Genomic DNA, 22,845 nt, shown 5'->3' with positions numbered 1-22,845 from the left:
AGTATTTCTACATACCACGTTCTATCTTTCCATCTATCTTCTTTATTTTCTTCCTTATTGTTCTAATTGTAGATTTATTATTCTATTTTAATTATCTTAGTTATTTATTTTAATTATTTTATCTAACTTGGATTTAATTGTGTTTCAGGTTGTGTTAAATTCAAGTTTCTTTCCCAATGTCTACAACCCTAAGTCAAATCTCTGACTTGAACAAACTTTACAATCTGCTTCTACGTTATTCCACTCTCATCTCGTATCATTTAATATCAAATTTGGGTGTTTTAGATGTTCTTTGTGTTCTTATGAAATTGATTTCCAGCAAACAACCTCAAAAAAGAATTTTTACTGAGATAGTTTTTGGAAAAAAAACTAATTTTTAGAGGGTAAACATTTTTCAAATGATCTGAAATTTTACTTATTATTTCTTGGAAATATTTTAGAATATAAAAATTATTTCCCAAAAAAAGTGATTGAAAAATTACAAAAAAAATGAAAAGAAAATAATACACAAAAAAATATTTTGTGGGTTGAATTTTGTGTCAAAACTTTCCAGATTAGATTTACATTATCTGAGGAGGTTCCAGTTTAAATTTCATGATTTTTAGAAATTAGGAACACGTCAAACGAAATTTGTCAAATTACTTCACAATTTTTCAGGTTTTCAGGTATCAACAATTTTCATTGATTTTTAGCCTTAGGTTCACCTTTGTTTTTTCTTTTTATTGTTCCTATATGCATTCTAACACTTTATTGTTTATTGTGTTAGTAGGTTAAAGCATGTTGGACACTCCTTTCTCTGTGCAACACAATTCTTTGGTGTCTAGCCGATTTTGGACTCATAGTGCTACTAGGTTTGCTTAGCTAGTTTGGTTCTAATACATTCTAATTAGTCGATATAAACACTTTTAAAAGACTTACAAGATTAATTCTTACCTCTTTGAGAATTTGATTTTTATTTCTGAGTGCATAATATTGAGGTTTGCTTAATTTTTCTTTTCTTGAGTGTTGTGTTCTTTTCAGGCTTTCAAAATGATTCACAATACTATGATTGGGAAGTTTCAAAGGGATCAAGAGATTTGAAATGCTCAATATCAACAACGTAACACTATTCTAGACACAACTAGCAAAAAATTGGAATGTCTAAGTACTAAAATTGAGCGTTGGAATCGTAATTGGGGAGATAAGGTTGATCAACCTTGTCTTTGTGCAAATAATGCTCAACGTGTCTCTCATGTGGTACAAGTCGGTATGTATGCCCTGTTTTGACACGGCCTGTGACCATGTGAGGCACACGGCCTGTTCACACGGGCGTGTGATCCCTTTATGCATGAAAATTTTCTAAGTTTCTCAAAGTTTTCAAAAGTTATCGGTTTAGTCCCGAACCTCTTCCAAACATGTTTTAAGGTCTCGTAGAGCCTTATAAGGGACATTGTGATTATGTTTGATTAATGTTTATGTGATAATGGATTCAAGTATGAGAAATGTATGTTGTATGCTGTATTTGATCGGTAATGCCTCGTAGCCCTATTCCGACGACGGATATAGGTTAGGGGTGTTATAGTTACCATGTTTCAGATGATGGTCTTGAATGTCCTATCGATGGCTAAGGTTCGGCATTTGTTACGGATACTCAATAGATTGTGTGAGTAGCACCGCGTAGCTTACACTCCAACCATCAACTTTTGTGAGTAGACCCACTTCACAGCTCGTATGAGCAACAATGTAAAGGAAAAAGGAAAGGTTGTATGTTTAGCACACTTTGTGTGATCTTTCCCGCGTATCCGATGTTATTCTAAATGGTTCAACAGGCATGAAAAGGAAAGGAAAGGTAAGTGTTCAAATGACTTATGACATGAATCTATGAAAATGATTGAAAAGGAAATGTTCAATGAAAGTACATCTATGTTTATGAAAATGATGATTTCAAATGATGTTGTGTATGTACATATAGCTTACTTTATACTAATTCAAGTGACTTTTGAGTTGATGCACTAACATGTGTTATTGATGATGCTAAGGCTTGTGTCAAGCTTGTGTTGGATTGTATCATGTTTAATTTTAAAGTTATGCATTGAAATGGTAAGTTATGTTCATGTTTTACGAACTTACTAAGCATTATATGCTTAGGTATTTTTCTTTCCTATGTTTTATAGATTATCAGAAGCTCTATCAATTTTGAAGGTCGATCGATTCGAAAGCTTGTCGGAGATCTTTCACACTATCTAGCGATTATATCAGTAGTTTTTGATGTTTTAGCCAAGGTTATATTGGCATGTATAGGTGGACTTATGTTTAATGTTTGGTTGAATGCTTAGATGTTGATTTTGGTATGTATATATGTTGGTTGTTTGGTACCATTTTAGTAATGGTTGAATTGTGTCATTATGTGCTTGTGATGCATGAGAGAAATTGTACAAATGGTAAGTTTAGATTGACATGGAATAGGTCAAGTTATGGTATATTTTAAGATGGTTGAAATATGGTCAAATATGCATATATTTAGGTATGTTTGATTAATTGTGGTTGAGGTGTGCCTTACATGGCATATTGTTTGTATGTTAATGGTCATTTTAATGCATGTTTTGGTAAAGTTTTGAAGCCTTGAATTTGTACACAAATTGTGTTTAGGTACAAGCTTGAAATGGGCGATGGAAATGGCTTTATTTTTTTTCCAATTTCATGTCCACACGGCTATGCGATACTGTCATGTCCCCTGTAGGTTTCAAGGGTTGCAAATCAGGCAGTTACACGGCCTAGCACACAGCCTAGCACACAGGCGTTTGGGGCCATTTCGAGTGTTACATGGCCTGTCACACTGGTGTGTGGCTTGGCCATGTGACCCAATTTTGAAAGTTACATAGGCACAGACATGGGCTGGGACACGGGTGTGTGTCTCAACCGTGCCGTGTGACCCCTGCAGTTTGATTTTTCAAACTTTTCCTAAATGTTCAAATGTTTTCGTTTTAGTTCTGAATCATTTCTAAAGTGTGTCTAAGGCCTCGAAGGCTCAATTAAAGGACGATATGCATGTATATGAATGTTTTATATCATGTTTATGTTGAGATTTGAAATGTATATTTTAAATTTATGTTTTTATGGTAATACTCCATAACCCTATTTTTACGACGGATACGGGTTAGGGGTGTTATAGAACATGTATGTGTGATCCTCTTATAGCATCTACATGAGTTTAAGTGTGCGATTTGTTGTATGCATGAGCACTTTTGTTTCTGTGAAGCAACTGTATGATCGTACTTGGAGCGTATTTTGTGCTGGATGATTAAGAATGTTGGAGAAATAGGGGTTTGACAGAGTGTCAAGAAATTATATGATATTAGATTTGACCCCACGGTGGTATTCGACAAATTCCGTTGGGACAGTAAACACAAATTTTCGGTATGGTAAATCTAAGGAAAGACCATGGCCATGGCATATTCTGGAAAGGGCGGATAAGTCGCATTTATCTACTTGGGTTTCTACATGTCCCGGGGCGATGATGGGAAAACCTCACACAATGGTGAGTTTAGGAAAACCTATATCGTAAACACAACAGTTCATGTGTTGCCTTGGTGGCAACCAAACAGAGCAGTAAGTTATTTGTGGAGCTTTTGTGGCTTATTATGTGGAGCCTTTATGGTGTATTCTGTAGAGCCTTTGTGGTATATTCTATAACACCTAAATGGCTAATAATAGTTAGTTGCCTTCATGGCGAAGTCTGGTTATTCTTTAAGTAGTTTTTAAAGGAGTTCATTTTACAATGTTCTGATCTATGTCTTCGCTATAACAGTCTGTCAAAAAGAGAACGCAATGTACTCGAAAGTATGGGCAGTGTAAGTGTTTACCAAGTCTAAGCAAATCCACAATTTGTAAAGAGGTTATCTGATTCTATGGTATTTTCTAAATTTGGGTACTCTCGTGATTTGTAACACAGTATCTAGAATTCTAATGAATGAATCAAATGTCGCATTCATTCATATAAATTCTTTATTTGAGTTTAGAAGGTTACAATCTGACTGGCATTCTGTCAGCCATCGGATGTAGTATCAGAATCTGCCAAAGGTAGGACCCGTCTGGGAATTGTTCTAAGACCAGCCAATACGGAAATCCAACAAAGATAAGATTCGTATGTAGATCAATCTAAGAGATTAGTTATTATAAGAATCTTCCAACAGTAACAACTGTGCGTATCATCTGAGAGAAGTATTCAACATTTGTCTATGTGAAAATTTGCCAAGAGCGATGTCGAGATGAACATATTCTATTGAATGCATCAGTTTCCATCTTCGAAAAGATTGAAAAATAGATCCGCAATAAGAGGTGAATATTGTAGTCCACCATACAGGTGGAATGAATGTATTATAGTCAAGTGCACAAATGAGCGTATATGAATCCATCAAGAAAAAGGAAATATATCTACCAATATCAGAAAGGAATTCAAAACTCAACAAGTTGAGAAGATTCAACGACAAGTGTTCAAGGTAATCATGGTTAAAAACTCACTAAGTTCATACAAACTTACAAGTGTCTGTTATGATGCAAGTACCGAGAAATAGATCAGTTATTCCAGAGAGATCAAGCTAGGAATACGCCATAAAGACTGCTCGAGTGACGTTATTAAGCATATAGAGATTTTTTATAATTAGACGAAAATATATATATAATTTACCCAAATAATTTTCAGCAAATTTTATGGCAAGAGATTTGGGAGAGCACGACTAATAAATCGTCGATCGAGCATGATTAGTAAATACCTCATAATGAAAATTACACACCACAAATGCGATGCATTAAAAAATTATGAAAAACATGACGTGAACAAAACACACACTGTGTCAAAACCTTTAATACGTAACTTATTAATAGGTCAAAATTTAAATAGATATAAAATTATTACCCAATCATAACACAAGAAAATATGACAAACACGATAATTGCCAGATCTAGTACTAGTAGTAGCCATTTTTTACATGTTTTGGCCCAAACAAATTTAGCATTTCTTGATGTTTCGATAAACTTCCAATTTGGTTTCAGTTTTCAGGAAGAAGATTCACTAGGTTCCATCCACTACATATAGCCTAAAATATAAGAATCAGAATACTAGAAAATTTACTTACAAGTCAACCCTGCCTTTAATTAGCCTGTGACTTGTAAAGGGCTGATTAGGGGTGAGCCTTTGATGGGTGAAAAAATTTCTACTTGACAAATCTAAATTTTTAGTTGATAAATCTTATTTTTTTATTTTTACTTAATTTAAAATTTTTTCGAATCGAATCAAGTCAAATAAAATAAAATTCAAATCGAGTAAAATTGTTTAAGGTAAATTAAACATGTCAAATTAAAATCTTATTATAATATAATTGATAGCTCGATAGAACAAACTGAAAATACCAAGAGGGGGGTGAACTGGCCTTTAAAAATTTTGGTGAAAGCAAAAACAAAAATTAAATAATGAACATAGAATTTAGAGTGGTTCGGCCCCAATTGCCTACTCCACTACATTAGCTTTCCACCACTAAAGATTTTCTCAAATTCACTAATTTGTTCAACCTTTGGGATAAGGTTTAACAACTCCTTAAGATTTCTACCCCAAATCTTAAGTTACAAACTCTTTCAAAGATATATAAATAAGAAAACAATGAAACAATCCTTATAAGATTAAGTTTTTTTGCAAAATGAAGCTCAAATACAATAAAATAAACTTGAGAAAGAGAATAGAGATAAAGCTCACAAGTTATGTAGGAAGAATGTAAAAGTATTAAGCTCTAAGGTTGTTCGATTGATGATTTTTTCTTGAAAGTGTTTTTCTTGTTGTTGTAGGTCTTTGGAAGATGGTATTTATACCCCCTAATAGATTTCCAACCGTTGAGGTTTTTGGTGTAGTGAATATGGTCGTTCGGGATGTAAAACTAGAACATTTAATTCACCTACAACTACGAGTATCGATTCCAAATAAAATGTATTTATAATTTTTGTAATAAATGTTGATTCAGTGACCGTTGGGATTTATTAATAGATACAAAAAAATGTTTTATCGATACTTTTTGAAATAGGTATCAATATTAGATTGATACTTTGTAGGGTTTATAAGAAATAGAATGCTGTAACACCCCTCACCCGCATCCTACGTCGGGACGCGGTTCGAGGTGCTACCTGACTTTTACTAACACTTCCATACTAAACAAGGCCATGAAATCTCAAATAATTAAAAACTTTTCTTTTCACATGTAATCTGTCCCTTATGCGAGCTTACGAGGCCCAATACATGCATTTGGGGTGGTTCGGGACTCAACCGAGAACTCATGAAAAACTTAGGAAATATCTTGCATCAAGGCTCCACACGCTTAGTGTAGGTATAGAACACTGCCTGGGTGCTAAGGACACGCCGTGTCCGAACCCATGTCCAAAACACTGGACAAATACAAGGCTATTTTCCAAGCCATTTTGTCACACTCACAACACATGCACGCATACTTATACAATAGCATACAACATGACAAAATTAGGCACTTAAACCTTCCTAATATGACATGACCATGGTAATTTCACATGCAACCATTACAGTAAGTTTTTCTTTCATCTTTACCATATTAATGCTATTGCTATCAATATGTCATCAAACCTCATGTCCATCACAAAGCATGCATAATCATATCCACAAAACATTCATGAAGCATTATTAACTATTTACCAATCACTTAATCCTGCATTAGTTATTATCTCATCAATGAATCTCAATTCAATCTCTAGGCCTACATGTTGTAAGCCACATCACAAGAGATAATAACATACATGCATAAGAATAATCATATGGGCCTATAACGATATTAGCCGACATAGGCCAATTTACATGACTAATACTACCTTAATAACAAGCCAATGCCTTTGGCTAAATCATAATATTACAATACTACCTTAATAACAAGCCAATGCCTTTGGCTAAATCATAATATTACATACTCACATTAAAACCCTATACATGCCATAGACTAGAATCACTTGAGTTTACTTACGCCGATAGTGTTAACTCGACAGTGTGATAATATCTCTGACGGCCTCCAACCCTAGCTAACCTGGAAACTCTAAAAAACATGGGAAAGAAGAGGGTAAGCTTTCTCTTAGTAAGTTCATATGAAAACAATAAGCAACTCATTAACTTGTTTTATCAATGTTTACAACATATTCTCAAGTTCACTACAAGCTGTCTTCCTGAGCAGCAGTCACTAAATTATTTATATCTAGAGCTACGAAACTCCAAATTAAGTTCTGTTAATTTTCCCTGAAACTAGACTCATTTATCTTTCTTCCATAAAATTTCCAGAATTTTTGACTTATCCAATTAGTACAGTTTATTCCTCAAGTTTTCTCCTGATTCACTGTCTGACAGTTTCAACCCTTCTGCACTAAAGTTCAATTATCTCATAGTACAGGACTCAAATAATATTCTCGTCTATTTCTCTTGAAACTAGACTCATATTTCTACTTAATAAATTTTTTATAGAATTTTTGGTCAAGCCATTTAGTAAAGTTTATTAGTTAAAGTTTCCCCTGTTTTAGGGTATGACTACTCTGACCCCTATGCACTACGAACCGAATTTCTCCCTGTACATAATTCCAATGATCATGCCGTTTGTTTCCCTTAAAGATAAACTAAATAAGGAATCTATGCATGTAAGGTATGACTCTTAATAATTTTTTTACAATTTACGGTGAATTTATAAAATCAGAACAGGGGATCTCGAATTCATTCAGACCCTGTTTCACGAGAATTTAAATATCACACAATATAGAATTCTTTTTCTTCCTCTATTTCTTTCATATGAAAATAGACTCATTAAGATTTAATCCCATATTTTATTCTGCCTCTAATTCATTTTCCACTATTTTTAGTGTATTTTCAAAGTTACACTATTGCAGTAACTCAAATCTGTCAAGGCTAAGTTACTCATTCATGGTCATTGTTCATAATATTAATACAACACCATTTTATCCATCATGGTAAGAACACATATTGTGCATCATAGATCATCACATATCAAGGCATTCTCATAGGCTTAGTATACATACTTGCACAACTCGTAACATAACTCGAGTGCATACTCACCAATGACTTACCTCATTGGGACCCTCATCAACTCTTTCCTTGGATTGCCCGTTGAACACTTGGAATACTAATTGGATACTCGGAAAAGCCTTTTCACATAAGTGCCTCAATTGTAGCTAAAGCTATCTCATATCTCATGACATTTCAATGCTCACTATCGAGCTAGTCATCTAGACTCATAATTCCTAGTGACATGTCACTCGTATCCTAATTTATTCCTAAGGTTCAAACGGGATTTTTCCTTGCCTATTAAGGCTTTGTCTTATCATATTTCTATTAATCACATACACATTAATATCTGTACAATTCATGTAATGATAACATTTAAATACATGTATAGCATGGTATTGTTTACATACGAACTTACCTCGATACCACAAAGGTGAAAAGACATACTCGTCCATAAATCGATTTCTTTTCGTTCTAGGTCCAAATCTCAATTTTCATCATCTATAACATCAATTTAGCCTAACAATCAGTCACAATATTCATATGGGTCTAAAAATCATATTTTTACAAACTTTCATTTTGACCCCTAAACTTTTGCATATTTGCACTTTTGCCCCAATGCTCGTAAATTAATTTTTATCACATTTTTCTTTACTCCTTGAGTCTAGATGAACCATTTTCATAACTATAGCAACTCATAATTTCAACTATTTTACACATTTACAACTCATTTTACAACTTAGTAATTTAGCCCTTTTTAAGGTATTTTCATGCAATTTCTTTCACAAAAGTTGTTTATTAGACAACTAGGACTCATAATCTTCCATAAAAACACAGAAAACAACACATTTACTCTCATGGTAAAACCCTAGACTCTTCATCATTTTGCAAAATAATCCCCTCTTATGAAAGCTTATGCTTTAGGGGTTCAAAAAATGTAAAAATCATTAAGTAAAGACATTAAAATCACTTACTATAAAGGGAGTTTCTTTGCTGAAAGTGTAACACCCCGAACCCGAGACCGTCGCCGGAGTCGAACACGAGGTGTTAACAGACTTCAAACCACTTATTAGAAATTTCCCAGACAAGCTGCCAATCTGCATACGAGTCACATTAAAAATCATATCTTGAGTTCTGAAACTCGAAATCCATTTCCGTAAATTTTTCCCGAAACTAGACTCATATATGCATCTAAAAATTTTTTTCTAGAATTTTTGGTCTGGCCAATTAGTACAGTTTATTAGTTAAAGTCCCCCATGTTACAGGGATCGACTACACTGACCTTTGCGCATTACGACTTGGATATCTCCCTGTACAGGGCTTCAATACTGATGTCGTTTGTTTCTACAGAAACTAGACTCAAAAAGGAATCTGTAAATATATGGCATGGCTTCTAATTATCTCTGGTCCATTCACGATGAATTTCCAAAGTCAGGACAGGGACTCCAGTAACCGTTCTGGCCCTGTCTCACGAAAACTTAAATATCTCTTAACATACGGCTCACATGGTCGCTTCGTTTCTTCTATATGAAAATAGACTCATCGAGCTTCGATTACATAATTTATTCATTATTTAATTCCATTCACACTATTTTTAGTGATTTTTCAATCTCACGTCACTGCTGCTGCCAGCATCTGTTACTAAAGCAACTATGCCTATTTCGTGATTTCCCCTTGATCTAACTAGTAATTCATCATACATATCACAAATTATGATCATGACTAGCCATACCAAAGGCTAATCATTGTCAAATATCTCCCTACTACACTATTGCCATATCATGAATTTTAACACCAAAATAATCAACCATAACATATGGCATAAAATCGAATTACCAAGACTTGCGACCTAACATTATAGAACCAAATCCAACCGAACATTTATGCCATTTTCGCATGGCTAAAAGTTTACATACCAAATTTCAACAAAACATATTAGCCTATACATGCGAAATGTTCTCCTAGACCGACTAAAAGAAGATACCAAAAGTTGCTAGCGGTGTGATGACTTGATGACAATCCCGAGCACGCAAAAAGACGAGTCCCGAAACCTAAAGTAGGTGACAAGCAAACACCGAGTGAGTATATAACTCAGTAAGTCATAAGCATTACATTGCCATTCAGTAATAATATATCATAAGAGAAAATAAATAATGCGGATTAAAATCCTCCATCCACACCCAAAGCGTGCTATAATTCCTTAGGCATTTCGGTTTAATCTCATACCAAGCCCTACTTTGATATTTCATACATTACACCATATGACATTGGATGCATTTATCTTCAAGTATAATCACCACATAGGTTCAAGACTTACCAAGCTCAATCCCAAATATAAATAAAATGTCTATTCCTCATGAGCTCAAGGTGTTTACTCGTACCGCTGTCCATGATTGATTCGATAAGGCCACACACTTAGAGCATGTATATTTATTAGAGAATGTATAATAAGCCCGCACACTTAGTGCTTAATAGTCGAACTCGCACACTTAGTGCTATATAATCAAACTCGCACACTTAGTGCTATACAATTTGAACCCACACACTTAGTGCCAATTCATGATCATAAATGTTTACACCCGCACACTTAGTGCCGAAACCAATAACTCAATACATCTCACCTCTTTTCTTTTCATTCAATACTTTCATCACCCCATGCATACATGTATATATATATATTTATCATTCCATTCAGCATCATTACATAGACGTTATGACCATTTAAATTAATACAAAATATATGCTTAATGACTTACCTTATATTGGATGAAATGATTCCCAATCGACTACTCGATTATCTTTGCTTTGCCTTTGTTTGATTCTCCTCTTTGATGTCTTGATCTAAAATAAATACATTTAGTAGTTTAATTTTCTTGCTGGATACTTATGTGTATAATTTAATGGTTTTCACCCCATTTCACAACTATCCTTGTTCAAAATATCAAAACCTCAACCATTATTCGATTAATGCTTCAAGGTCGAATGTATTATCACTATTAAGTTAACCTAGTTCAAGTATTTTAATCCTAATATACAACATCATGAATCAACTCAACCTTATAAGCCAATATTACTCCTTCAATCGATTGTAAAGAGTTAACAAAAAAATATATTTTCACAAACATATACACCTATATGGCCGATTATACCAAATTAAATTTAACCTTACTTATTCAAAAATCTTCATTCCATACTATCATCCCCCTTCTAACCCAAACAACATGCAAGTGACCTCCAATGTTAGCACTTAGATTCACGGCATGATGCCCAAACCACCATAAAAGCTCCAACTTTCTTAACATTACTAAGAGTGCCCCCAATTACTAACTTAACCTATCATAAAACTAAATCAACAATTCAAAACTTACCTCTTACTAGCTAAAGAAGAATGCGAATTTCTTTTGGTAAGTTCCCTTATTTCTTCCTCTTCATTCAGCCAAGAAGATGAGAGAAAGATGGACACTTTTTTTTTTTTTCCTTCTTACATGCACGGCAATGGGGAGGAAACAACTACTCACACTTTTTTTCATTTCTTTATTACCCATTCTCATTAATTTATTTTTCCACCCATGATGCACCAACAAAACATGTCTATGACATGTTTTGCCCATAATCTTTGTCATGGCGGCCATTAGCAAATTAAAGGGAAATTGACATGCAAACCCCTCATTTTTGCATGCATGATCAACTAGTCATCACACATTTCCTATCATACTTTCAAAGTTTTCTACTAGGTCCTTTCTAGTGAAATTCACATTTATAACTCTAAATCAAAACATCAAAAATGTCACACATGAGTTAACACATATTATAGGCATCAAAATAAATATTAAATTATTTTTATGCCTCGGTTTTGTGGTCCCGAAACCACATTCCGACTAGGGTCGTTTTAAGGCTGTCACAGAAAGTTTCCAGCTTCTAAACCCTTTCTTTGCTGCCATTTTTCGGTGGAGAGAAGATGAAGAAAAGATGATATTTTCTTTTCTTTATTTTATTACTAATTAGTCAATTAAAACACATAAAAGCCACAAATTTTGGCCTTTTGACCAATTGGTCTCCCCTTGGCCGGCCACACACTTAAAAAGGGTCTAATTGCCCTTTAAATGCCTCCAATTTTAGTTCTCTAGTCTATTAACACATTTAGGCATTAACACACAACTTTTACCTTTTACGCGATTTAGTCCTTTTTCGAAATTGGACTAGAAATCGCTAAAATTAACTTACCAAAATTTACATGCACTTATAAAATTATATTATAACACAAAATAATACTAAAATAAATTTCTCTGGCCTCGAAATAGTGGTCCTGAAACTACGGTTCCGACTAGGCCCAAAATCGGGCTGTTACAAATGCAATTTTGGTATCGTTTTTAAAAAAGGTATCGATTATTTTTTAGAAAAAATGGTATCAATAATTTTTAGGATTTTTGAGAACAGAATGCATGTTTTCTCGATTTTTCAAAGGGTATCGATAATTTCAAAAATATCAATATTTGGCTAAGTGATATTGATACTTTTTTGCCTGAAACAATTCGACTTGTTTGAAAATCTTTTGATATGTTAAAATGATTTTAACTTGATTGAATCATTTTAAAATCATTTTGACTTGGTTAAAATCATTTTAACTTGATTTTAAAATTATTTCAATTTTTTTATGAATTTAATGTAAATATTCAAAGTTTTATTTCTTAAACTTCAAATTTAAAAATCATTTTGTCAATTTTAACTTATATTAAAAAAACTTCAATTTGTTATATCAAAATCTTTTATCAAATAAAGATTGGTTTAACAATAATTAATTTCATATTAAAACACATAAATTTGAAACCATATATATTTAAAAAATTTCAAAGCAAAATAAAAAATACTTTAGTATGATAAATTTGAATTATTAATTTACTTAGGTCCAAAATTATTATCCTAGAAAATTTTTAATTTTTAACTTTATTTTTAAAATTTTTTTGAAATTTTTATAATTTTTAAAATATATATATTTTTAAAATTTATAAATATTTTGAATTTTACAAATTATTTTAAACTTTTTCCTAATTTTTGTTTTGAGTGACCAATTTACTCATTTTCAAACTTGACATGAACCAAAATTATATTTACACTAATCTGTTATTCGAATTGTAAAATTAACTTGATTTAAACTCAAAACTCCAATTACTTATTCAAATTTACTCAAATAATTCGAATAACTCAATTCGATTAACACAAAATTCGAATTTTTTTCAATTTTTTCGAATATAATTGAGTTTTGCTCTTGTACCATTAATGGGTTACTTCACCCTTAACAACTGGAGAAAAAATTATTTTGCAATCCCCATCCATAGTAGCTGCTTCAGCACAAAACCAAGCTACATTTGCCAAACCGTGGCACTCCATCAAGAATATCAAATCCATATGCTTGCAAAGGCTTCTTCCAGTGCCCTCTTCTTGCTCAACTCTATACTCCACCCTCCTGCTCTTCCACCTCTTTCTGCCCGGAGCCGCATCATTTCCTCATCATCAAGTGCATAGCCATGCATGTCCAGCCCACCAGCAAGTGGTACCGGTTGTGGTGCCATGCCTGTTGGTCGTGGCTGTCCTCCAGCAACTGTCGGTGCATATTGACCTTGGGTACCAGCTACAAACCCTGCTTGTGAGCTCTGGCTTAAGGCCAGTTTAAGTAAACAAACAATCAGCTTAGATTATGTCACGTCTTAAAGGATCGAAAAAGGAGTCAAAAACCAGTAGAATACAAGCAATTTAAAAGTCTATCTATCAAAATGTGACATTATTTTTGCATTTTGACAGCTGCAGAAGAAACCTTATTTGAGAAACATGGAAGCAAGATGCATCCAGTCCAAAAATTTACAGCAATGATGAACCATGAAAGCAACTTCAACAAAAACTAAATATACCAAAGTTGTCTCAAGTCTTAACAAGAACCTGAAGTACAATAAATCAAAATGGTGTAAACATTAATTCGAGAGAACCTCAAAATAAGTCCAGCAAATAATACAAACTAGAGTAAGTGAAAATGTCCAAACCAAAACTAGAAGGTTTAATCAGATGTAAAAAACATGTACACTAAGGTTCAACAAATGAACTTCCCAAAGTACATATTTTCTCTTCTTCCCAGTCATGTGAAACAAAATGAAAAAAAGTAATGGAATAGAAAAAAAGATCCCGGAAACAATAATATATACTACCATCATTATCTAAAATGTCAAACAATTGAACTGGCTATTAACCATTTTGCTCAAAGCCGGTAGGTAGGCAGTAGCAACACAAATGAGGTTAAGAAATTAACTACAACCACTTTAATACTGAGACTGCAAGGCATTGTTCTAGCTACATAACACCAAAGAGATGATGCATGCTTTATGTTTAGAAACAGAATTCAAGAACTGAGGTAAACGTCTAAAACAGCAATGATGATAGAATTCTCTCACCCCATCAGTATCGGCCTGTACCGGAATCCCCTTGCTTGCTGCCATTGCAGCAGCTAATTCTTCAGCCTGTTCATCAAAACAGCTTATATTAGTAATTTAAAAGTAAAAATTTCCAAGAAATATTATTGTGAAAAGAAAATTTAATGATATTGTTGTAAGCCTCAATCACCCTGGAGGAAACCAAAAAAAAAAAGGGGTTACTGAAAGGTACCTTACGAGCTTGATTGATCATAATCTGCTCAGCATTTTCTTGCTGATACTTGGTAATTTTCTCCTCAATAGCTTGAACATCTATTCCTTCAATCAATTTAAAAACTGCCCAAAACCCCCCGAATTAGATAGTTTAACCAAGAAAAAAAAAAAACCCAAACGACTAGGGAAATTGAATAAAGCGCAACTTACTCATGTCTTCCACTTCTTCCAAGTAATCATTGTATTCTCTCAGTGATGGAAAATCCTCTTCTCTTTTATTGAATCTATTTAAAACAAACCCCCCCCCCAAAAAAAAAAAAAAACGCAATTTGCATCAGTAAATAGTGAAGATGAAAGGAGAAAGCGAGAGAAAAAGAACATTACATGTTGCTTATTCTTCTACGGATTTGCATCTCCCTGTTGTGGGGATTGGAACTAGCAACTACCATGGCCTGGTCGAGTTTTGGGGGCTTTTTTGGCTTGGTTTAGCCGATTTGCAAAAGCGGCTATTGACCTAACTGTTGAGATCGATCGATCGGAGCTCTTTCTAAACTGCAAGTGGTTTTGCAAATCACTATCGGACCCGACTGAACAACACAAACATGAACTGACCCGACTGACGGACCAACTTTTGACCGGAAAAAGTACTGATATGGATTTTGAAAAACGAAAAACATTTTTAAGCGGCCAGTTTTGAGAGTTTACTCGAATTCAGAGATGGTTAAACGACGCCGTTCGTCAGTAAGGCCGGCAATGGATGCCTAATGCTCGGATTAAAATTACATTTTGAATAGGTTAAAATCAGCTGTCAGTACTTATGTTAAAATTTTAATTTTAAATTTTTGCAATTTAAAATTTGTAGTTCATTTTTTTATCAATCACAAATCACATGATACAAAAACAACCTAATTATTTCACAAAAAACCTAATTAAAATTTACAAATTTACAAATTTTGATAAAAATACTTATAATTTTAATTATTAACTGAAATTTTTAAAAAGAAAATTTGAAGATTAAATTTTAAATTTTAAAATATAGTAATTAAAATTTAAATTTTGTCAAAATATAGAGACTAACATCATATTTTAAAGATATTAATTATAAAATTTTAATATTTTTGTGATAAAATTTATTTGAATATTAACTTTTTTGTGAATACATAACAATTCACGTTCCTAAAATACATAATTCCTTTTTTTAATATGTATTATAGGAATGAGCTCAAATTAATCTCTACATTTATATCGAAAATAATGCTTTAAAAGATCAAATAATAAGTATAATTTTTAAACAATAAATATTATCGCTGTTAAAGTTGAATATGATTTGTTTCTTTTAAATAGTAAAAAATGCATATAAGAATAGGAATACTAATTTGAACCCAATGTATGCTTTTAGTATGCTATTTTCATAATTAAATAAATATGTTATTGCTCATCTGTATTTTTTTGTTAATATTTACTTGAAAAGAGTTTTTTTTATCTAAAGAGGTAATATTAAAATAAATAATTGATTGAGCTTGACTCAATTAATATCAAGACATTAAATTCCAGCGCACTTAAACAAATGAAGATGACAGTAGGAATTGTAAAATAAAATAAAATAAATTGAAAGCAAGTACAACTATTAAAGAAAAAAAAAATGCATTGCAATTACACGTATTGAGATTTGAGACGCTTCCTCGATTACCAATATTCAAATTTACATTCTAGTTCTTTCCATTAACACTTCTTTAAGAAAACATATAAATCAAACCAAAAAAAAAAAAAAAGCCCACTAGCCTACCTCTTTTTTCTTTTACAAATCTGCCCAAAATATTTTTAAAAAAAATGGAACACTAAACAGAAAAGGCTCTATCTAACGTTCATGACAGCAGTTACCTTATTATACATCAATGGGACTCCTAAAGGCTTCAACCACCTATGTTCATGCACACCTTACCCATTTTAAGAATAGTGGCTTACCAGGATAAAGTTCCGGAATAGAGATTGTTAAACCAGCGAGGAGTTTGTAGGCAATTACAGAAGCTGAAGTGAGCATGCTCGATCAAATTCCTTGACAATGCCTGGTTTAAGCCTCGCTTAGCAACCATATGTCCTTTTGAGTACCCAGAATTGCCAACTAAGGGTGAAATTACAGGAGCTACTGTACCATAAAAAACTATAAATTGAATGAATCTTCCTATCAGAAAACCACAATGTTATCGTACAGAGTTCATCAACTTATGACCCTGTTTATGTGTTGTCAAAGTGAAAGCCATCGGCAACATTCAGGTGATTTGCAAGCTGGCTGACTGAAGACTGCACGACTTCAGCCTTTGGAGACAGAGAATTAGGAAGTTGTGGTAGGCAAACAGGTACATATTGTTCACTCTCTTCTGGAGGACAGAAAGCAGAGAGCACAGCTCGACAGAATATGAATCTGTAGAGAAAATTGCAGGATACCATCATTTCATTTGTTTGTCTAAGCATGCAAAATATTAAACAACATACTCGGATGATGAACAAAAATATATTCTACAAAGCACCACCACTTAGCAGCAATTCCTCACTTGATATCATTAAGTAGATATTTATCCAAGCATGCTTCCGTTAAACCAAGCAAAATCTATCTAATTTTGTATAAACAGACAAAAGATACTGAGATAAAGATGAAAGATTAAATACCTAATAATAAGCCGCCTTAAAAAAGGATCAGACAAAACTTGCGCCCAAACCAGATCCAGGCTTAGTGACTTGCAGAGAATTACTTCCCACTTGGAAAAAGCAGTAGACAAGATGTTTTCAGCATTTTTTAGAACTTCCTACGTAGAAGAAAAACAGGAACAGATGAAAATAACACCAACTGGCACAGAAAGAATGTACCATTAAAGAAAAATTGAAATCAACTTACTATATCACTATCAGATAAGGCGAAGCCAGTCATTTGGCAAAATGCTTGTAAAGGAGCAGTCAAGAAAAAGGTAAACTGACTTCCATTCTGCGTAATATCAGCACTAAAAGGGTCCTTAAACATTGGTCTAAATGGCGAAAGCAGTAAGGCAGCTTTCTCTCCTCTTTCTGCACCATGTAAGACCTGAAATTCATAGTAATTTTATACAATAAGCAACCACATAGATAAATAAGAATTAAGAGGAAAGCAATATGAGATACTGTAAAGCCATCCATCACAAATAATGCAACAAGTTTAATGAAGTAATTCACAACTTAGCATTTCCCACTGTCTATTCCAAAAAGAAACGAACCTAACAGCTAACACCCATTTTTAAACAAACATGTTCCAAGCAATTCAATTCTCCCCGGCGGGGGGGTGGTGTCATAAATTTTAATTGATTAATAAACAATATTTATTTTTCATCTCAGTTAGTAATTGAAAGAGCATTTTAGATGTAGAGCAAAAACAAGCCTATCAATTGCCATTATATTCAAAGAGTGAAATTCATGTCTTCTGATTAATTTCAATCAATTAGTTTTATCTACAAAAGCAATTGCCATAAAAGGATTTTATTTGCACATTGCAGCCAGAACAATCTACCACATGATGAGAGATCAGTCTAGAGGTTTGAATATCTTCTCAAACCTCCAAATTGCTTTTTGGCAGCCTTCATTTTTATCATAATTAAAACTAGTTCCTTCTGTTAAGTTCACTATCCATCATTTTCATTCGTGAAATGCAATGCAATGAATTGAACTTGATTTGCAAGTTGCAGCAAAAGCCATCTACTTCATTTTTATCATACCAGTCTGGAGTTATTATATGTCCTCCCAAATCTTAAATTGCTTTTTCAAACTTATTAATCCAAATATGCCACTAAATGATACTATAACTGTATAACATATCACTTTTTGCATAACAAGGCAAAAAAATTTTGGACAAACCATGCATAAGTTATGACAAACCTGCCTTGAATGCATGGCTGCTGTCACTATCAATGACCAAGAAAAGAGGTCTTCGGGTAAAAGGAATTATATCACCAGGATAGAGATTGCTTGAACCTGAAAAATCCAGAAAGTCATGTATAGGATCAATTGAGACATGCTACATGGAATTCAGGAGTTCCAATCTACAAAACCCTCAGAATAAAAACTAAAGATATCATTTAGTATTAAATATGACTACAGCTACCTACCACCATTTCCTTTAGAACCTAGCCAAAGATAATCATCATTATAGTCACTAAACCCTTTCTTGCCATTAATGTGGGGTTCAGGTGAAGAAAAATTCTGCTCTAGGGAATTGTGAGAAGTAAGTTTGTTTTTTGTTGTTCGCTTGGATCCTCCTGAAGATTCTACTGGAGAAGCATTAATATGACTAGGTTTCCCTGCATATTCATTACAGTATCAAATGTCAACGACTTAGGAAGAATAAACACATTAAAATTATTTTGACTTTTTTCCTCCGATGGTTATGATGTGGAAGAAAAATACCTGAAGCTGATAGATAAACCAGTATAACACTCTCTGGAGGGAGCTCCTCGCAAATTGTTGCCATAACCTGCCCAAACTCAACCATGATGATTATATCCATATAAAAAGCCAATGTAAAAATACATATAAGGCAAAGAATTGTAGATATACTGTTTTAACAGGGTAGCAACAATTATTAATGATCCATCTAATTTGGGTGTAAAGATTTCACTAAATTAAAGATTACTAGTTATTTATTTTATGTACATATTATGCCTACTACCATAAAACCTAACAGTATCTACATCCATCCCCAGCATAATAATATGATTAGAAATAAAAAAAGAAGAAGAAAGAATTAACGTCAGGCATTCCAAAGGAACACGTATACTTTTTCTTTTCTTTTTGGGCAGTTCTTGTTTTTCTTTTAATGGAAGATATGAAGATTGCCATTCATGGCCTAAAAATACAATTAGACAAACCACATGAAGCAATCTAAAAAAACACCCTAACCTACTTGTCTCCTAATAATAGAAAATTGTTACAGTAGCAAATTCAATAAAAAGGCTTTATGAAACTCACTGCTATCAAATGTGTTACAGAGGGTCGGTACAGGATAGCCTTCCTGGGATTTGGAGGTAAAGTTGGATCAGTCATGTCTGCAACCAACTTCATATCTATCAGTCCCGAAGTTCCAGAATAATCAACGACAACACCATTCTCCTTTGTTTCAGCCTGATGCTTTTGGTAAAATGATCCGCTAGACTCCCACTCTAAACATTGCAGCATTCTATATGCATCCAGAGTAAGTTCAGCAAATTTTACCTAAAAAAGACAACAGAATAATAGATTATGACAACCTTGATTTGCAGGTTATGGCTGATTTTGAGCAATCCCAAAATCAATGATCAAATCAGCAAAAATGGGTTTCACCTCATTCCGATGATAACTCATCAGGATTGCATCTCGAAACTTTAGAACCTTCTTAGCATGGAACCGAGCCACGTATTGAACAGAATTTGGATGACAGTCAAATATAGCAGAGTACCTAAATGGCCTAGCACTTGCAATTGCAAAAGTTGTATCGGCATTCATAAAGCGGACAATTTCTTGCACTACTAGTTTCCATTCTTTAAAGTTCGTCTCCTATTAAAAAGAAAAAGTAAAAGTAAAACATATGCCTTCATCAGTAGCTGCTAACATTTTGTACAATGAAACATGCCCATAACAATATAAGATTCATAAACAATGTCACCATATAATATTCCATCATCCTCTAATGCACTTCAGAGTACTCAACTGCCATCATTACTTAGAATAAAGGAGGAAATAATGCATCTAAGTTCATCAATTCAAACAATTATATTCTGATAATTCTTCACTTCATATACTTCAGCTACCTACTATTTCAGAAAGAATTACTAATTTTTGTTCCACCAATGATGAAATTGCAAAAGATACTAGGAAAATGGGGTCAAAAAGAAGAGAAAATTAAGAATTAAAGCAAATATAAGTGAGCAGATCCATTAACTTATTTAAATATAAACTTTTTAACGAAAATTCAAGTTATATTCATCAGTGAAGTCACCTAAATGTTATTCTCGTCCCTTTTTCTCTTTAAAAAAAAAAGAAGAAGAAAAAAGAAAGATCGAGTTGTATTATCTGAAAGTACGGTAATTATTATGGTAATCAATAAAATAAAATAAAAAGAATACAAACCCTTCATTGTCTTAATATTCCAGTCAATTGAGGAAAACTTTTTTTTTCTTTTTAAATTCCCCTTAGCAGCCAAAAATAGCATAAGAAAAAATGAAAAAAAAACGTATCTAGCAATAGTAAATATAAACAAAGAGAAATGAAGAAAATTTTCAATATATATATAAATAAATAGAAACATTTCTTTACCCGGAAATTAGCGTTGCAATCATCAACCAGAGCTTTGAGCTTTTCAACGACAACTTTCACCGCCTGGGTCCGGTTCAAAATCAAGGAAACGAGTAAAAAACGGGCGTAAAACCTCAACTCCTTAAACCGGACTCCAAGATCCTTCACTTTACACCCTTCAAAATACCTCCTCTTCAGAATCGCTTCGTAGAAAACGTAGGCTTCGACCAGAAATCTGGCCTCGCTCGTCCTCGTGTACTGGCCGAAATACAGCTGGCCGATCCGACCGGCGATCTCCCCAATCTCCCACCGGTTCAGACCGGCTTTGACAAGCTCCGTTCGGTGCTCTTGCTGGTACTTCCACAACCGCATGTACGCTTTGAAGACTTTCTGGAAATAATGTTGCCCTTGTGCTCGTCCGTACGACGGGAAGTCCCGGACTCGTGCGAATTTACGGTCCGCGCTCTCCACGAGTGCTCGGAAGGTCTTCGAAACGACGTCGCCCTCCTCCGCCATGTACGGAACACCGGCAATTTCAATAACGAAAGGGACGGACGAGTGGGCGGCGGTCTAAGGGGATTTGGCGACGGCCATGGGGAAACGTTGCAGAGATGTCTAAAGAGAAAAAGAGTGGACTTTTATTGAGCTGAGCTGTGGTTTTATGGTGTCAGCATAACATTCCTTTTCTTCCTCTTCAATTTTTCTTGTGGGTTTCTCTTTTATTATTATTATTATTATTATTATTATTGTCTTTTTGAGGTTTCACAAATTCAGTGATTTCTTTTTGGGGCGAGGGGATTTTGAGGTTTTGATAAATAAATCTCAGTGAATTACAGTGTCAGCGTTTGGATTATGAAAAATTAAAAGTATAGGAAATCAAATACTATTTTTTAATTTGTTAGGTAAATTACCCAATAAAAGAAATATCATCAAATCTGGATTATGTTTTTTATATTTTTATTTTAATATGAACAATTTATTATTGAATGACACTTGAATTTTTTATTTTAACAAAACCTCCCCTTGAAAGGTGTTTGCACCCTTTTATAATGAGACCGCATTATGTGGATTCACACTATCATATAGGCAAACCCACATCTTGCAAACACGTGTTAACTCTAAAGTAGGGTACGTGGTCGACATGCATGGGAACCTACTTAAAATATCACATTCATGAACAATAACCATATCATATAAATATATAGTTTAACCCATCTGAAGAGGACACACTCTAAAAATTACTCAACAAGTTTATTATATGTTATTCTTAATCATGTATCTTTATTTAAAATACGTGATTTTTACATACATACACATATAATAGAATTTCTAATTTCTTTTAAAAAAAGAATTAGAAGTGAGGTGTAGCTATTCTTTTCGATAAAAGAATAAATACTTTGGTGATTAGTACTATAGAGATGATAATCGAGATATATAAATATTTTATATTTACTATGTTTGAATCATCATCCAATTTTGATATGAATTAATTTATAATGTAGCCAATTGAGTTTTAGCTCAATTGGCATGGGTATTATTGTCAATCCAGGATGATGTAGATTCGAGAGCGTTGAAATGCATTATCCTGCTCTTTATGAGTTGAAGATTGTTCAAAAAATTTAAGTATAATATAGTAAAAGTATTATGGAAGCCTTTCTATTAAGAGTTAAATTGTATGTGATGTGCCACATGTACTCATGTTGACGTACAAGGATCAATTTTTAAACATTAGAAATGGATGAAACTTTTAACAAAAAAAAATTTAGTTTGCTCTTTGATTTAATGTATAAGGACTAATTTATCTATTTTTTAATAGAAAAACAAAATATAATCAAAACTCTTAATATAAGAGCCTTCACAATACTTTTACCT

At 33.3% G+C, this 22,845-nt stretch overlaps 2 protein-coding genes and 1 long non-coding RNA gene across 5 annotated transcripts; all 3 read right to left on the bottom strand.

Moving 5' to 3' along the window:
- Positions 1-6,681: 6,681 nt before the first annotated feature.
- Positions 6,682-7,074, bottom strand: LOC128285164 (uncharacterized). The gene is made up of 2 exons (XR_008275591.1): positions 6,912-7,074; positions 6,682-6,861 (listed from the first exon to the last, which is right to left on the bottom strand). It is a non-coding gene; the product is annotated as an uncharacterized LOC128285164 (long non-coding RNA).
- A 6,123-nt stretch (positions 7,075-13,197) lies between these two features.
- LOC108465998 (uncharacterized) lies at positions 13,198-15,512 on the bottom strand. 2 transcript variants are annotated; one of them, XM_053022854.1, is made up of 5 exons: positions 15,067-15,512; positions 14,893-14,966; positions 14,702-14,805; positions 14,491-14,556; positions 13,198-13,705 (listed from the first exon to the last, which is right to left on the bottom strand). In XM_053022854.1, exons 1-5 carry the CDS (start codon positions 15,129-15,131, stop codon positions 13,562-13,564), a joined length of 453 nt encoding a protein of 150 aa, XP_052878814.1. In that variant the 5' UTR covers positions 15,132-15,512; the 3' UTR covers positions 13,198-13,561. The 2 variants fall into 2 exon arrangements, with proteins under 2 accessions (XP_052878814.1, XP_052878813.1); XM_053022853.1 differs by having other exon boundaries at positions 13,198-13,701; positions 15,067-15,495.
- A 797-nt stretch (positions 15,513-16,309) lies between these two features.
- LOC108457720 (uncharacterized) lies at positions 16,310-21,831 on the bottom strand. 2 transcript variants are annotated; one of them, XM_017756806.2, is made up of 9 exons: positions 20,995-21,831; positions 20,023-20,235; positions 19,672-19,914; positions 19,111-19,177; positions 18,813-19,004; positions 18,587-18,678; positions 17,576-17,758; positions 17,350-17,486; positions 16,310-17,104 (listed from the first exon to the last, which is right to left on the bottom strand). In XM_017756806.2, the coding sequence occupies exons 1-9, from the start codon at positions 21,487-21,489 to the stop codon at positions 16,918-16,920; spliced, it is 1,809 nt and encodes a 602-aa protein (XP_017612295.1). In that variant the 5' UTR covers positions 21,490-21,831; the 3' UTR covers positions 16,310-16,917. The 2 variants fall into 2 exon arrangements, with proteins under 2 accessions (XP_017612295.1, XP_052878812.1); XM_053022852.1 differs by lacking the exons at positions 16,310-17,104; positions 17,350-17,486 and having other exon boundaries at positions 17,583-17,758; positions 18,583-18,678; positions 20,995-21,827.
- Between the last annotated feature and the right edge of the window lie 1,014 nt (positions 21,832-22,845).

Source organism: Gossypium arboreum, chromosome 12 (assembly GCF_025698485.1).
Source record: "Gossypium arboreum isolate Shixiya-1 chromosome 12, ASM2569848v2, whole genome shotgun sequence".
In the NCBI taxonomy this organism is placed as follows: Eukaryota; Viridiplantae; Streptophyta; class Magnoliopsida; order Malvales; family Malvaceae; genus Gossypium; species Gossypium arboreum.
This window is presented reverse-complemented; position numbering and strand designations above follow the sequence as displayed.

What these genes read in the sequence shown, in the direction of transcription:
- LOC108465998 (XM_053022853.1), bottom strand. Translation starts at nt 15,131, where the DNA reads ATGGTAGTTGCTAGTTCCAATCCCCACAACAGGGAGATGCAAATCCGT. An exon ending in CGTAGAAGAATAAGCAACAT is followed by an intron (nt 14,967 to 15,066) that starts GTAATGTTCTTT and finishes TGTTTTAAATAG; the next exon opens with ATTCAATAAAAGAGAAGAGG. An exon ending in GGAAGAAGTGGAAGACATGA is followed by an intron (nt 14,806 to 14,892) that starts GTAAGTTGCGCT and finishes GGTTTTGGGCAG; the next exon opens with TTTTTAAATTGATTGAAGGA.
- LOC108457720 (XM_017756806.2), bottom strand. Translation starts at nt 21,489, where the DNA reads ATGGCGGAGGAGGGCGACGTCGTTTCGAAGACCTTCCGAGCACTCGTG. An exon ending in CTGTAACACATTTGATAGCA is followed by an intron (nt 19,178 to 19,671) that starts GTGAGTTTCATA and finishes GAGTTTGGGCAG; the next exon opens with GTTATGGCAACAATTTGCGA. An exon ending in AGGTTCTAAAGGAAATGGTG is followed by an intron (nt 18,679 to 18,812) that starts GTAGGTAGCTGT and finishes TGGATTTTTCAG; the next exon opens with GTTCAAGCAATCTCTATCCT.